At 49.6% G+C, this 15,877-nt stretch overlaps 1 protein-coding gene across 1 annotated transcript; it reads left to right on the top strand.

The window, feature by feature from the left end:
* Positions 1-7,472: 7,472 nt before the first annotated feature.
* GPX3 (glutathione peroxidase 3) lies at positions 7,473-15,706 on the top strand. Its single transcript, XM_004428636.3, has 5 exons — positions 7,473-7,623; positions 12,332-12,485; positions 13,527-13,644; positions 14,096-14,195; positions 14,627-15,706. The coding sequence occupies exons 1-5, from the start codon at positions 7,537-7,539 to the stop codon at positions 14,846-14,848; spliced, it is 681 nt and encodes a 226-aa protein (XP_004428693.2). The 5' UTR covers positions 7,473-7,536; the 3' UTR covers positions 14,849-15,706.
* Positions 15,707-15,877: the final 171 nt, after the last annotated feature.

Genomic DNA, 15,877 nt, shown 5'->3' with positions numbered 1-15,877 from the left:
GTCTACTATCCTCAGGATAAAGTCCCAAAGCCCATCAAAGCTCATCTCCATCTGCCCTTGTTCACCTCACCAGCCTTATCTCTTGTCACTTCTTGCCTTGAACTCTCCGCTTCAGCCACAAGAACATGGAGTATCAAAGCTGGAAGGGGACAATCAGCCTTTGATGCGGTGGTTCCTTCAGCTCCAGATCCTCTTTCCCTTTCTCCCTCCCTCTTTCACGTCCAGCTACCTCCTCCTGCTCCTTCCCAGCTTACTGGTTACTTCCACCTGGAAGCTGATCCTGCTGCCATTGAGCTGGGTTAGGTATCCCGCTCTGTGCTGCCACTTCCCCCTATGACAGCATCCATCACCCTTGGCAGCCGGTTTACTGTTGTCCCCCCAGCAGACTGTGAGCTCCTTGAGGGCGGGAATCACGTCTTGTCCTCTCTGAATCACTGAAGCCTCAGCAGTTGACACAGTTTATAGCACATAGTTATGTATAAACAATAAAGCAACAAACACCTGTTGCTTACTAAAGTGCTTATTAAATACTTAGTAAGTTTAAGAGCTCAATAATAGGAGGAAAAGGCATTGGCAAGACATGGCTTTGGAGACAAAGAATGAATTAGAAGGAAAAAAAATAACAATGCCTCTGTCCTTTCTGGAGTTCATATTCTAGTGTCTTTCAGCTCTGACACTCTATCAGAGCCTCCTAAAAGGCTTACAGAGCAGGCAGGGCAGAAATTATCGACCCCATTTAACAACTGGGGAGGGTCACACCCCTGAGGGATGAATCTACTTTAGCTGAAGTTACCCACCCAGGTAGTGGTAGAATGTGTCTAAATAAGGTTAGGGCCCCAGAGGCATCGGGCCCCACCTCTTCATCTTGCAGGGGATGTGGATGGGGGTGGTAATATGCAGAATCTGAACTAAATGTCCTAGCTCATTTGAAACTCAAAATAACCATTTGAGGGTGATGGTAGCCACAAAGGAGGAGACAACATGATTGACCTACAGTCTACCCTCACACTGTAACCCAGCCCTGAGTAGGCAGACTCTCCAGGGCGCTACCCCATTTGTCCTTGGGGACTCCTCCCCTGGGGTCAGTTCATGAGAAACTGTATGCTCACAGCAGACTGACTGGGTTTGACAAAATCTCAGAATTCTAATTTCCTCATTTCAGAGTTGCAGGGAGTCCAAGGCTACAGCACGTACCGAGATAGGATCAGGACTCCAGACTCTCAGTCCAAAACTTTCTCAGGTATACCTCACAAGTGCCGTTGACATGAACCTTCTGAGTTGGGGGAAGGGGTCAGAATGATGTGGACCTGACCTGGCAGTTTGTTAGCTGTGGTCATGCTTGGAGAAGACAGGCAGGAGGGATGATAAACTACCACCCAATCTGGTTGTCCTACTCTAGAGTTTATTAGTCCTCTCTAGTCCTCGTTGATTTTGTGCGTTGTTAGTTAACCCATAGGAAGTAGGATATGGGTTGTTCACTGTTTAGTTACTGTGTATGAAGGTTGTATTGCTACTCCAGCACTATTGTCTCCCATCTAACAATAACCTGGAAAGGATAGAGCGTAGGTGGAATGAGGCTAGCAGAGACATAGGTAGGGCCCCTTGCTACTAAGAAATGGGAAAAAGGGTACGCGTTTTGGGTTCTGGCAACACATAAGGACATACAAGAGAATGGAAGAGACATTTTGACTTAAAGCACAGAACTGTATCCAGCCTAGGTATGACTTTTGTAGATGCCTGTGTTTTCTGTGGGAACCTGGACAAATCACTCAGCCTCTTGGAGCCTTAGCTCTCAGATGAGAAGGTTGAATGAGATAGTTTCTAGGACTCTTCTTCTTTTTATATCTCTCCCTCCAACTAAGGGGCTTTTGAGGGAGTGGGAGTCATTAACTCCATTTCAGATAAACTCAACAAACCTAATATTTGCCAGGCCAGGTCCTGTTGAAGTTTAATTGGGAGATCTATCTGCAGAAAGGAGTTAATATAGCAGGTCTGAGACTGCTATCCTTAGAAAGGTCTGTTTGCACGGTTGGCCCTTGGTCGGCATTCGGGAACTTCGATTTCAGGAGGATTTCTACCATTCCAGGAACTGATAAGAGTGGCCCACTATGCCTAAATTGTTTGTACAAACAATGTGGCTTGTGCTGAACACCTGCTTTCCTTCTGGGAGTCTTGAATTTGGGTACATGCTAGGCAGAGGATGCCTACGTGGCAAGCCCCCAGTAAAGGCCCTGAGCACTGAGACTCTCAGGACCCTCCTTGGTAGACAACATTTTACATGTGTTGTCACAGTTTGTGGCTAGAGGAATTAAGCACATCCTGTGTGACCCGCCTGGGAGAGGAGTCTTGGAAGCTTGTGCCTGGTTTCCTCCAGACTTTGTCCGATGCACATTTTCCCTTCTCTGATTTGCTGTGTAACCTTTTACTGTAATAAGTCATAGTGTGAGTATGATTGTGTACTGAGTTCTGAGCCCTCCTAGCAAATCACTGAACCTGGACCTGGTCTTGGGGACCTCAGACAGGAGATAAGCCTAGATTTCACAGAGACAACCATAATCCTATACCAATTTCTTATAAATACATAGCTTAAACCAGGGCTGTCCAATAGAAATATAATGTCAGTTGCGTATATGATTTTAAATTTTCTAGCAGTCGCATTTTAAAAAGTAAAAAGAAACAAGCGAAATTAATTTCAAGAATGTATTTTCTTTAACCCAATATACAAAAATATAAACATTTCAACATGTAATGATATAAAAATTTATTAAGATATTTTTACATTATTTTTTTCATACTAAGTCTTCAAAAACCAGTGTGTATTTTACACGTATAGCACATTCAATTCGGAATAGCCACATTCCAAGTGCTCAGTAGCCACACCCGGCTAGTGGCTGCCATCTTGGATAGCACAGGCTGAGAGGTTAATGGCAAAGGCTCTGGAGACAAGATATCTGGGTCAGAATACTGGTTCTGCCACCTACCAACTGTATGACCTTAAGCAAAGTTACTCAACCTCTCTATGTATTCGTTTCCTAATCTGTAAATTGGGGATAATAAAGTTAACTACCTCATGAGGTTGCAGAGATTTTTCAAAAAGTTAATAAATCTAAGGCAGCACCTGGTAGGTATAGGTTGTTAGGTGAATGCTGGCTGTTACTCTTTTTATCCAAATGCTTGGCCCTTGAGATCCACTTGTCTAAGTCCTTGTTCTATAGATGAGGAAACTGAGGCCCAGAGTTTGGAAGGCACTAGTTTCAACAGCAAAGGCTCTAGCCACCTTTCCTCTTGATGGACTCTGTGTTTCCCGGCTGGCTCTGAGACTGGATCAACTATTCAGGAAACCAGCAGTTCCGGGGCCCCCCACCTGGGTTCTGCAATCCCTTCTTGATTACAGAACGGGGCCATTGTTTGAAAGTTTCAGATGGAGGCTGGGCGTCCCTTCTCCTGCCCCTCCTGGACCCATCAGTTGGGCTGGCTGACCCCATCACTGAGTCCAGTGCTTAGTCGGCAGTGATAGGGCTGGCTTCCATTGTTTTGGCTTTTAACAGCCCTGCTTGTTTATTAACTCATGTCCTATCTTCCACAGAGCATCAGCACTTTTTTTAAACCTCCTGTTAAATCATTTGCCGCCCCCATCCACCCACCAAGCAGGTAGGTAGTGAGCTGCCTGTATATGTCTCAAAAAGAGAGAGTGAAGATGTACTGGGTGCCCCCTTGTCTGGGATGCAGTAGAGCACATTCTCAGGCTCGGAGCAAAGCTAGCTTATGATTCCTCTACAGCGTCTGTCTCCACCCTATCCTTCCGGAAACCCAACGCAAATCATCCAGTATTCTCTGATAAGCTCACTCAGCATAATTCACACGTCTCGAATCTTACTAGCAGCTGGAATCAGACCAGTTTTGTGGGCCCAAACTTGTTAGCACATGCTGACCTGAAGCTCTGCTTATTCTATATGCCAAATAGTGTTTTATTTGACATTCATGTCTTTAATTGATATTTACGAGCATCTACTATGTAGTAGGCCCTGTGCAAAGTGCTGGGAATGAATCTTTTGTGTACCTTATGATTTAGTGTAGAAAACAGACAAACAAGAAATGATGATAAAGTACAACAAAGGGCTGATGTAGAAAGTGTCAAATAATCTAGGGACTATAATAAAGCAAGAGGAACCGAACACTTTTCTTAAGAAGTGACATTTAAGTTGAGACCTGAAAAATGGTAGGAGAGAACCAGTTGAAGAGAGAGAACGTGGAATGTTCCAGGCAGAGGGAATAGCCTAGACAAAACCTGGAGGTAAGAGAGAACGACCTGTTGGAAGAACTGAAAAGAAGTGCAGAACAGCTGAGGTAGGGAGAATGGGAGGAGCGTGGCAAAAGATGAGGAAGCGGCTAGATTTTGAGGACATTGTATGAAGCGTTAAGGAATTTGGACTCTAACCCAAGGGCAAGAGGAAACAGCCCGGTGAAGAACAACATCTTTCAAAACATAGGATTCCTGGGAACAAGTCAACCAAAGGCTAAGAAGGCTGATGGTGGAAAGACTAGGAAGTACTGTTTTCATTCTCATCATCATGCTCTTTGTACCAAGGCTCAGGCCTCCTTTGAAAGTAGTCTGTAGCACAAAGACCCTCCTCCATGCCGGGCCTTGCTCCCTGACTTCCCACCCCACTGTCCATGAAATCAGTACTCCTGAGTTTGGTTGGTGCCACACAGGCCTTCCTTAGACCCTGGGAACTGTAGAGCCATGGAGACCACCCCTGAGAGATTGTCAAAGACTCTTGTTTAACAGACGGACCCACTGAGGCCCAGAGAAGGAAGGTAACTTCTCTGTGGCCCCACCACAAGCCTCAGGCCTCTGACTCCTTCTTGTCTCCCTCGAAGAAACTGAACACCAGGGCTGGGACTAGAGTGAGGCAAGTGAAATTTAAGGCAGTGCTCACTCAGGTGCCCACTTGCCTCATCCTAGTCCTGGCTCTGTTGGGCACATCTTGAGGGCAGGGATTGTAACTTCCAGAGCACTCTTTGAAATCTCTTATAGTGTTAATGTGAAGCTAGGCACATATTTTGAGGGCCACTAGATGCCTACTGATGCTGATGAACAATGGATTTCTGACAACTAATAGGTATACAGGTGTTTGTATCTTTGGGTAAATATGACCTTCAAAAGACAACGGAACAAGGCGAAGATGGCCCGAGACTGGAGTCTAGAGACTTGGATTCTGGTCCCCTCTCTGCCACTGATTTGCTCTAGGAACTTGGGTAAGTTGTTCTCCATCTCTAGGCTTCAGTGAAATGAGGTGGTTGAATAAATACCATTTATTGAGCACATACTCCGTGTGGGCCACTGTTCAAACGCTCCTGTGCTGTAACTTATTGCAAGACTTCCTGGCCTTCAAGGCTCTCTTCACTTTAACAGGCTGGGGTTTGAGGTAAGGAAGGCTTCATGGAGAATATGGAACAAGAGACTGACTTTCCAGATTCCCATGGGGACAATAATATCTCAAATTGTAGTAGAGATATGGTATCTCAAGACATTTCTTGGTCAGAAGAGACTTCTAAAGGGCACCTAATCCTGCGACTCCCACCACCAAGACTGTGGCCACACCAGCTGCCTCAGAATCACCTTTGGAACATGTCTAAAGGCAGATTCTCAGCCTCTGCCTCTAAAGATTCTAATGCAGTGATGCTGATGTGGGGCCTGGGAATCTGTATTGAAAGCTTCCCAGGTGATTCTGGTAGTCAGACATCAGTCAGTAGATCAGACACTGATCCCAACGCATTCCCCCATCTGTGGACAGGATCGTGCCTAGACAGCCCAGACCTAGAGCTGCCTGACCTGATCGTAAGTATCTCCAAGCAGAGAAATGAATTTATTGATTGATTAATGCAGCAAATATTAAGCACCTGTTGTGTTCTAGGCCCTGTGCCAGGTGATGATTATGGTCCCTATTCTCAAGGGACTCCTGGTCTAGTCTGTCACGTATTTTGGAAGCAAGTCATCTAGCCAGAGCCAGAAGTACCTTAGAGATCATCAACCAATCCCATCATTACGCAGTTGGGGAAACTGAGGCCCAGAGAGAGAAAGCAACATGTTCAAGACTACACAGGGAGCAAATGCATTTTCTGCTCCCGAACCAGCTGAGGTATCCCAATATTCTTCCCAGGAGGGGGCTGCATTCAAAAGCCAAGGACACTCACTCTTTGCTTCTTAAGCACTAAACCTACATTGAGTAAATGTTCGTGAAAGTCTAACTTCAGATCTTGCTGACGTTTTAAATCTTCAACATCCCTTCAACTGGAATGGAGGCAGGAGGGAAGAAGGAAAGCCACGGGGAATATAAATTGGTGCAGCCACTATGGAAAACAGTGTGGAGGTTCCTTAAAAAATTAAAAATAGAACTACCATATGATCCAGCTATTCCACTTTTGTGTATTTATCCAAAGGAGACAAAAACACTAATTCAAAAAGAAATATGCATCCCTATATTCATTGCCACATTACTTACAACAGCAAAGATATGGAAAAAACCTAAGTATCCATTGATAGATGCATGGATAAAGAAGATGTGATATATATATTCATACAATGGAATATTATTCAGCTATAAAAAAGAACAAAATCTTGCCATTTGCAACAACATGGATGGACCTAGAGGGTATTATGCTAAGTAAAATAAGCCAGACAGAGGAAGACAATTACTGTATGACTTCATTTATATGAGGAATGTAAAAAACAAAACAAACAAATAAATAAAACAAAACAGAAACAGGCTTATAAATACAAAAAACAAACTCGGGGTCGCCAGAGGGGAGAGCGGTTGGAGGGTGGGTGAAATAGGTAAAGGAGATTAAGAAGTACAAACTTCTAGTTATAAACTAAATAAGTTATGGGGATGTAATGTACAGCATATGGAATATAGTCAATAATATTGTAATATCTTTGCATGGTGACAGTTGGTAACTAGACTTATCCTGGTGATCATTTCATAATGTATATAACTATTGAATCACTATGATGTACATCTGAAACTAATATGATATTGTATGTCAACTATACCTTAATAATAAATAAATAAAGTATATAGACGTAATCATAAAAATAAATAAAGCAAGCAAGCCTAGCAGTAGGAAATGCTTCCCAGGATTGAGCCTTCCATCAGATCTTCGGTGCTGTTTAGCGCCCTTTCCCTGGCTGTGCTGGAGGATATTGCGCCTGCCTCCTCCTGCACTTTAGAGCTCAAAGAAGAGGGGGCTGCTTTGCGGATTAGCAAGGACCTGGCTCCCATCTCTCTGCCCAGAGACTTGCTTATGTCACTGTGGCCCGGAGCCTGAGGAGGGGGAGAAGCGGAGGGTAAATCGTGCCCGCCCCTGAAATCCCAGCCGCCCCGCGATTGGCTACAAGGACACCCTCCGGGCCGCTGATTGGTCATCGCTGAGGGCTTGAAAGGTGGCTGGGAGCGTCGGACACCTCAGACGGACGGTGGCCCGGGATCGGACGGCGTTTCAGGGGAGCCCGAGACGCGCCGCCAGCCCACCATGGCCCGGCTGTTCCGGGCATCCTGCCTTCTCTCCCTGCTCCTGGCCGGCTTCGTCCCGCCGAGCCGGGGACAGGAGAAGTCGAAGGTGAGTGAGCCTCCGGGGTGGGGGCCGGGGGAACGAACATAGCCCCCAAGTGTCCGTCTCTCGGGGGCGAGGCACCCCTCTCCCCGGGCTCCCCTCCAGAAGGGCCACACCTAGGTGCGAGGGACGCCCGTAACTCGGGTTGCCTCCCACTCCGTCGCCGGGACCCCCGCCCCTGGACTGTCGGTCTCTTCGCAGTTCACCTGTTGGAGACCTGGCTGCCCTGGGTGGGAAGAATGAATAGGGGAGGAAGGTCCCTCTGCCGGAGTTCAGACTTTTCGCCGGCCGCCCACGGTTACCTCAGGGTAGCCTTGCTACATCCATGCCACAGCTGTCCCTGAGCTACTCCCCTCCAGTGGGGCCTGAAGGGGGTGGGAGCGCAGAAAAAGGCCTAGAGATTTGGCGCCTGGTTGGCTGCGGAGGTTCCCAGGGAGACTCACAGACAAGGAGAAAGGGAAGGAGAATGCAGCGGAGTGTCCTGGGCTTGAAGAATTGCCACAGGGGGCTCTTCTAGCCCAAGAATAAACGCAGGTAGAAATGCTCCCTGTGATTCTAAGTCATTGGTAGAAGAGGCAAAGATCTGTGACAGAAAGAGCTTTGCACTGGCAGTACAGAACACCCAGGACCCTGACTAGATCTCTAATCCTTTCTGGGCCTCCGTTTCTCCATGTGCAGGTGGTGGGGAGTGGGGCCAAGGGCATAATGAAGCTGATGATTTCAGAGGGCATGCTTGGAGAAGGTGCCAAATCTACACGCTGTTCTCTGAAGGGTTTTCTGTTCTGGAGCAGCCTCACTACCCATTACCCACTGCCCATATTGGCCTGAGCAAACCTGGTAGTTGGAGAAAGCTGGGGACTGCCAGCTCAGAAAGAGAGGCAGAATTCCCCTGAGCCTGTCTATCCCCAGCGGAGTGTGTGACCCTTAGCTGGAGAGGGGATGCTGAGGCCAGGAGCAGGGGTCACCCAGCATGCTTAACTCTCTGGACCGTATATGCCAAGTTGGGCACTGTAGACTTCTCTTCCCCAGAGTAGGGAGGTAGAAGCCAGGCATAGGTATAGAGAGATTTCTGTCTCCAACATCCCAACACACATTACACACACACACACACACACACACACACACACACTACGCTTGTGTAAGCTCAAGAAGAAGCTTTGAGCTTTTGTGTTTCTAAAATCTTCTGGGTCTTTATTCTAAGATCTTTTAACTCTACAATTCTGTTTCCAAAATCCTATCTACTGCTCAGGAAACCCACTCCAAGTGCAGGGTCCCTTCTGTCTGTTTCTATCCCCCATCCTGTCCTCAGCGTAAATCTCATTCAGTCTGCCCCTCCTTGGAGTCAGCCCAGAGACTGGATGACTATGAGGCCACTTCCTCCAAGTCTCCTCCTTTGTATTCAGCTTTGTTCATAATCCCCAACTCAGAAGGCATTTTCTAGTGTAGGGATGGGGCTGAGTTTCAAGATTGGGGTGTGGGGTAGAGGTAGGGGTAGACCATGGGCAGGCCAGTACCATGGAGTCAGTCCTATACCCTCAGTTTGGGGAGAGTCAGAGAAAGGAAGATTAGGCACTGCCTCAAGAAGGCTGGAGGTAAGAACTTGGACCCCATGAACAGCTCATCATAGCCATATGTTCTCTGTAGGGCTTGGGAGGAATAGATGGATTCAGAGAGAACACAATGGGTATGGTCTAGAAAACTCTTAGGGTGAGGTGCGATTATATCAGATGCAACCAGCTAGGACTTGCTGGCTAATGACAGTCTGGGCTTGCCTATCTCTCCTCCCAGGTCCTGAGAGAGTTGAGATGTCATAGCCCAGGGTCAAGGGATGGGGTTGGGGGGCATGTGGAGAATGGGATGGACAAAAGGTGACAGCACCAGAGAGATGTTGCCTCCTTCCAATTCAAAGGAGGGGCTGGGGGACAAAGGGAATCCTTCCCTGGGTGTGTCCCCTCTCCAGTCCAGCTTACAGCTGCTGAGGCCCCTGTCCTTGTTCTATAAAAGGCCTGCAGAAGCTGGAGAGAGGAACAATTGCTGACATGCATGGGATCCTAGTAACCACTGGTTTCTAGGTGACTAAACCAGGCAGAGAGAATCATGGAACCACAGGCTGACAGGCAGAGCTGAAGGGTCATTAAGACAGCACTGAATCCGACTCCATCTCACAGTCGAGAAGCTGGAGCCCCAGAGAAGGGAAAGGAGTGGTCACACAGTCAGAGGCATGGCCAGGCCCAGAACTCAGGTCTCCTGCCCCCAGTCCAGTTCTCCTTTTGCACCTTCACGTTGAAGGGAGTGGTGAGATGGGAGAGAAGAAAGACACAAGACCAGGAGCCCAAGCCAGCCAGGGGCCTGGCTGAGTCCCCTCTCTAATTCTCAATCCGTCAGAACTCTCCTGTCTTGTCCAGCTGTGGGAAGACTGAGACACCCTCACTGCCTCTCCTCACCATCTCCTCTGGCCTCCCTGTTTAAGGGGCAGGGCTCTGGGATTCCATGGGCCCAGAAAATGGAAGGCAGCTCACATTAAGGACTGGGCTGCAGTGCTCAGTGGTGAGTGCAGGCCATGGCTTCCCCCACCATGGGCCACCCTCTGACCCCCATCAATCTGAACCCACAGCACTGGCCTCACTGGCCCCAGTAGAAAGTGTGGAGGCTTTGTCACTTTTCCATCCTTGTGGAGAGACCCTGCCCAGTGCATCATCTTCTTCATAGTGGCTGGGGAACATCAGGGCCCTTTTCCCTAGACACAGGCAGAATAATCACCATCCCTTGATGTGGAAATTTCTTTCCAAGGGGCTTTTGAGACTATTTGAACTGCCAATAGATTCTCACAGCCATTTGGGAGGCAAGTGGTGTTATCCTTGCCTATCAGCACACAGAGGCTCAGAGAGTGAAAGTGACTTGCCCAGGGTCACACAGCCAGCAAAAACTAAAACTCAACGAGAGGAAATTCCTCTTGCCCCACCCGGGCCCTGAAACTGTGCCCAGAAGCTGATCTTCCTGTTGTTTACAAGCTTCCATTACATGGACAACCTCCTGGCTTTTTTCCTCTCCATTTCCCAGAGTTCCTTTTTGGTTCGGGCCGGGGTGGAGGAGGTGGGGAGGCGGACAGCTAGACCTCTGTGGCCAGCTGGGGTGTGTTTGTTGTTCCCTAGTTGTTGGTATTTTGAGGTGGAACTGACCCCAGCTGGCGCCAAGGAGGCCCAGGGGCTGGAGGAATGTTGATCTTAGGTCTTAGGCCTGCTTCCAGCACCCACCAAAAGTCACAAGGCATGGAATATTAGACTCATGTAAAGCAGGGAATTTGCCCCAAAGCCAAGAAGAGTGCTTGCAGCTGTCAGGGAATGGCTTGGTGGAGGGAGCCCCGCTTCACCTGGCTCGGCAGGCCTGCGTTGGCATCTTCAAGACAGAGGCGGCTTTCCTACACCCTCCTGGAGTCACTTCCTGCCAGCCCAGATGGCTCCCTTCACCCAGTTGGGCCCAGCTGCCTTACCTCAACAGCAAGTCTTCCATGATTGATGGGAAGTGAGGGTGTGAATTTGCTTCTCTAACCCTAACCACCTGTCTCTGTCTCTCCGGGTCTATAATGCTAGTTTGCACTTGATTTGTTGATTGTCTTTCCACCTCTAGTAGGATGTCAAGGCCAGAAAGGACCTCAGAGATCACCTGATACCATGGTTGCAAGCTTTTTCCTTTCCCATCACAACTGGTCCGCCTGCTGATTGTGTTGTTGATACAAAGGCACCCTTTCCAGATTTTTGTAGTCTGTGCCAAAAATTGTAACAATAAGGGTAGAGTGTGGACAAATGCAGTATCCTGCTTGCTAGCAGTAACCCCAATCCCTCCTCTCCCATTGAGAGTGATGCTGTCAAGCCAGCATGGTTCAGAATGGCTGATCCAGTTCAAGGTTCTCATTTTACAAATGAAGAGACTGAGGCTCAGAGAAGAGAAAGGGCTAGTCCAAGACCACACAGGGAGTTGGTGGCAGAGCTGGACATGGAATCCAGGTCCCCCAACTTGCAGTCCATTGTACGCTGTTCCTACTTGTTCTGGAGGTTGACTAGAGCAGCAGTTGGGCAAAAAGGAAGGCATAATAGTCATCGTCACCGCTGCCCACTCACAGGGAACATCTAATATATGCTAGGTGCTGTTGCATTACTCTTCCCATCACATCCAGTCCTCGAGGCAGGCCTTTCCGCAGCCCTGGCTCCTGTCCTACTTCCCTGTTTTATAATGACAGCCTCAGCTTCCAGTCCTCCAGATTGGGAACTTCTGAATCACCACTCTCCATCCTGCTGCTTCCTCCTCTCTGTTCAGGTCTTCTTTCACAATGGTCTAGTCCAGGCCCTCATCATCACTTGCCCGCATTATTCCAACAGCCGCCCAACCAGTCTCTACAAGCCCATGCAATAATGCAGCCACCAGCATCAGGACAGAGTAATGCAGAAGTAATGATCACAGTAAGCAATGCTCCAGATTTCCATAGCACTCACCAGCTTATTAAGTGCTTTCATAATCATTATCTTGTACAAGGAATTAGGAGCCCTCAGTTCCAGTCCAGTTCCAATTCTTAGAGTGATCTTGAGCAAGACAAGACCACTTAGGTAAGTCAGTTCCACCTCTCCCTGTTGGGATCCGTCATTATCTTGAAAATGGCGATGTCCAAGTTTCCTTCCAGTTCTAATGGCTCCCTGGCGCTGGTCTTCTTCTGTTCCAGACGGACTGCCATCCTGGGGTGAGTGGCACCATCTATGATTATGGAGCCCTCACCATCGATGGGCAAGAGTACATCCCCTTTAAGCAGTATGCTGGCAAATACATCCTCTTCGTCAACGTGGCCAGCTACTGAGGCTTGACAGGCCAGTACGTTGGTAAGAGCCCACCCCGCCTCCCCTGCTTTATTTGGGGTTGTTTCTGCCAGTTGAGCACATTTCAATCACAGGAGCTTTTTCGCGTACAAGGGGGAAATGATGACAGAGATCATGAGATTCCAAACCCTGTCTCCCAATTCTACTGTGTTCCATGGTTTTATGAAGATGATTATATAAGCCTGAGGTCTGATCGCCTTTGAACATGTTCTAGAAGATTCCCAGTTACCCTTCTTCATCCCTGGGCACCTCAATTGCCCTAACAGCAGAAAGATGGAGGAGATTGGGTTTGTGCCTGGAGTGTCCTGTCCTCTCACTGGAGTAAGAAATGGTAGCTTTGGCTTGCTGAGAATTTCTCATCTGCCCTCAGCCCCATCTGCCTTAGTGCTTCTCCTGGCTCCCATCTGGAAAGCAGGCAGTTGCCCTGAGGCCACAGAGTGTGTGTGCTAGTGGCAGAACCGAGCGTTTCACCCAGGTTTCTTGATCCCTAGTATCCTCACTCCTTTCTCCTTAGCTGGGCAGAGTAAAGAGCCTGAGGGAACAAGCAGGTCAAAGGCATCTGACAGCACCTCCAGGAAAATGCTTTGGGACTGAGCACAGTCCTCTGGTGGGGGCTGCAGGGAGGCAATGGCAATCTGACCCTGAATGTTCTGCCTGGCAACTGCAGGCAAATTCCTGGAAGTGGAATGACAGTGGGCTGGATGGCTCCGTGGGCAGGGAGTGCTCTGTCTAGCCTTTGGGATAGAGCAGAGTGCATTTGTGGGAGATGGGCTGGGTGCTGGCACTGGACAAGAGGCCAGGAGGCACTGAGGGAATTGGGGAGCTGGGCCAGGGCCTCCCTTGGATTCCTGAACTAGAGTACAGGAGGGTTGTGAGGGCCCCACCCCACCACGTTGCCACATTCACTGGGTGATCTTGGGCAACGCCCTTTCCCTGCCAGGCCTCAGTGACTTCAGCTGTACGACAGGTGAGCAGGTGGAGTGGTACGGCTGAGACAGGGCTCCTCACCAGGCTACCCCTGTCCCTGCTCTCTCCCTGGCGCAGAACTGAATGCACTACAGGAAGAGCTTGCACCATTTGGTCTGGTCATTCTGGGCTTCCCCAGCAACCAATTCGGAAAACAGGAACCAGGAGACAACTCGGAGATCCCACTCACCCTCAAGTGAGTGCTCGCTCAGCGTCCTGAGAAAGCTCCTCTGGCACAGCCACCCTGTGCCCCAGCCCAAGCTGCAGGCTTCTCCTGCATTGGCCCCTACTTATGATGGGCATTCATCAGCCACCAAGAACGACTCTCCTCTTCCAGGACCCCCATTTGTGGAATGAGTGGAAGAGGGGACAGGAGAGGGAGAGGGACAGGGATGGCTGGTTGTGAGTGCATGATGGAGTCAGGGGGAGTGCAGGTGGGGGGCAGGGGTGACCGAGAAGACACCAAACTGAAAAAGATGACTGCAGACCCGCATTACGCCTATGCCTATTCCGTATTCATTGGCTCCCACTGGCCACTATGGAATAAAATCCAGATTCCCAACACCCCCTCCCTGTTCTGTCCCTTCCTCTCATTTCTGAGCCCTGTGCCCCTCTCTTTGGGACCCACATAAGAACATTCCTCGTAGGTATGTCCGACCAGGTAGGGGCTTCGTCCCCAATTTCCAACTCTTTGAGAAAGGCGATGTGAATGGGGAGAAAGAGCAGAAGTTCTACACATTCCTGAAGGTAAGTGCACAGCCACCTCTGTAGGAGCCTCTCTGCCCAGTGACACTGGCTCTGGACAGGGCTGCAGCCACTCCCGGCTCCAGCCCACGCAGAGACAAGGCCCATGCCGCCCTCCCCTGTTCCTGGGCCCTTGGGGAATTTCTTGATATCTGACTATTGTTCCAACTAGAGGGCTTTGCAGACCCTTAGGAACTCATCATCCCATTTTATAGATGAGGCCCAGGCAGGGCCCCAGAAGGAACAAGCCAAGGGTCTCACAGTGTGCTAGAGCCAAAGCCGGTTCTGGGACTCAGTTTGCTAACTCCAACTGGTGCTCTTTTCTCAGGGCCAGGCTGTTCTACCCCCAGGAAGGCCTGGGGAGGACGAGAGTGGGAGGGGAAGGGCAGGAGGGGCTCTAAGCAGGGTTGACGCTACTCTCATCCCCGCTCCAGAACTCCTGTCCTCCCACCTCGGAGCTCCTGGGCTCACCTGGCCGCCTCTTCTGGGAACCCATGAAGATCCATGACATCCGCTGGAACTTTGAGAAGTTCCTGGTGGGGCCAGACGGTAAACCCATCATGCGCTGGTACCACCGGACCACAGTCAACACTGTCAAGATGGACATCCTGGCCTACATGAGGCGGCAGGCAGCCCTGAGGGCCATGGGGAAGTAACTGAGGCCCACCCACCTCATGTCTACCATGCAGGGGCTGGGGAGGGACTCTTTCAGGAAGGAATCCATTTCTCCACCCACACCACACTCCCACCACAAACCCCTTACTATTACCCAAGGCCCCAGCCTGACACAAACGTGTGCATACAATTGTATCTGTACTATGGTACATGTGGGTGTTTGCACGCATGCCTACAGGTATGTGTGTGCACGTGAATGTACAGCCACATGTCCACCTGTGTGAATACCTGGGAATGTGTACCGTATGTGTGCCCACAGCTGTGTGCTGTGGAGAGTGCTAGAGAACAACACCCCTTTCTCTCCAGTTCTCTGTTCCAATGATAACAATTCACTTTCAGCCAAGCCCAAAGGAAAAACCAGCTCTAGATTCATTGTTCTACTCTAAACTGGACCTCAACCTTGGGACATCTCCCACTGCCTCTAAATACCACCACTGAAGTGCCCAGAAGTTTCTGGGTCTACCATACTGCCCAACCTCCCTCCTCTCCATCGTACAGCCTCTCTCCTTCCTGAAGGGCCCTCCCAAGCCTCCTACCCCACCCCAAAGTGCTCCCTGAGAGCAGCCAAGGCGGACGTGAGAGCAAGGGCCACATTCCCCATCGCAGGGGTGGCATCTCCATGAAGGAGGGGCCCGAAGCCCTGTGGGCGGACCTCCCCAGAGCCTGTCCAGAGGGCCAGCCCTTAGTGCATTCAGGCTGAAGCCCCTGGGCAGGGATGCCACCCCCACTCCTTTGGAGGATGTGCCCTCTCCCCTCACTCTGGCCCACTGCCATTAGACTCACCCCTGTCTGCCCAGTAAAGGCCTTTCTGCAGCAGCAAAGTCTACTGTGGTGCTTCCTCAACGGGGCTGCCCTAGCTGGGGGGAGGGAGGGAGGTCGTAGGAAAAGATAGGAAATGAACTAGTGCCTCGGGCCCTTGCTCTTTGGTTTCTATCCCGGCCCACTCTGCTTCTCTAACTCAGCATTTAGACTTTATAAAACCAGTTCACATCTACTCTCATTCCCTCCCA

The sequence above is a fragment of the Ceratotherium simum genome, chromosome 4 (assembly GCF_057802395.1).
Source record: "Ceratotherium simum simum isolate JZ-2026a chromosome 4, ASM5780239v1, whole genome shotgun sequence".
Taxonomy (NCBI): Eukaryota; Metazoa; Chordata; class Mammalia; order Perissodactyla; family Rhinocerotidae; genus Ceratotherium; species Ceratotherium simum.
Note: the sequence above shows the minus strand (reverse complement) of the source record. Positions and strands in the feature narration are given on the sequence as shown.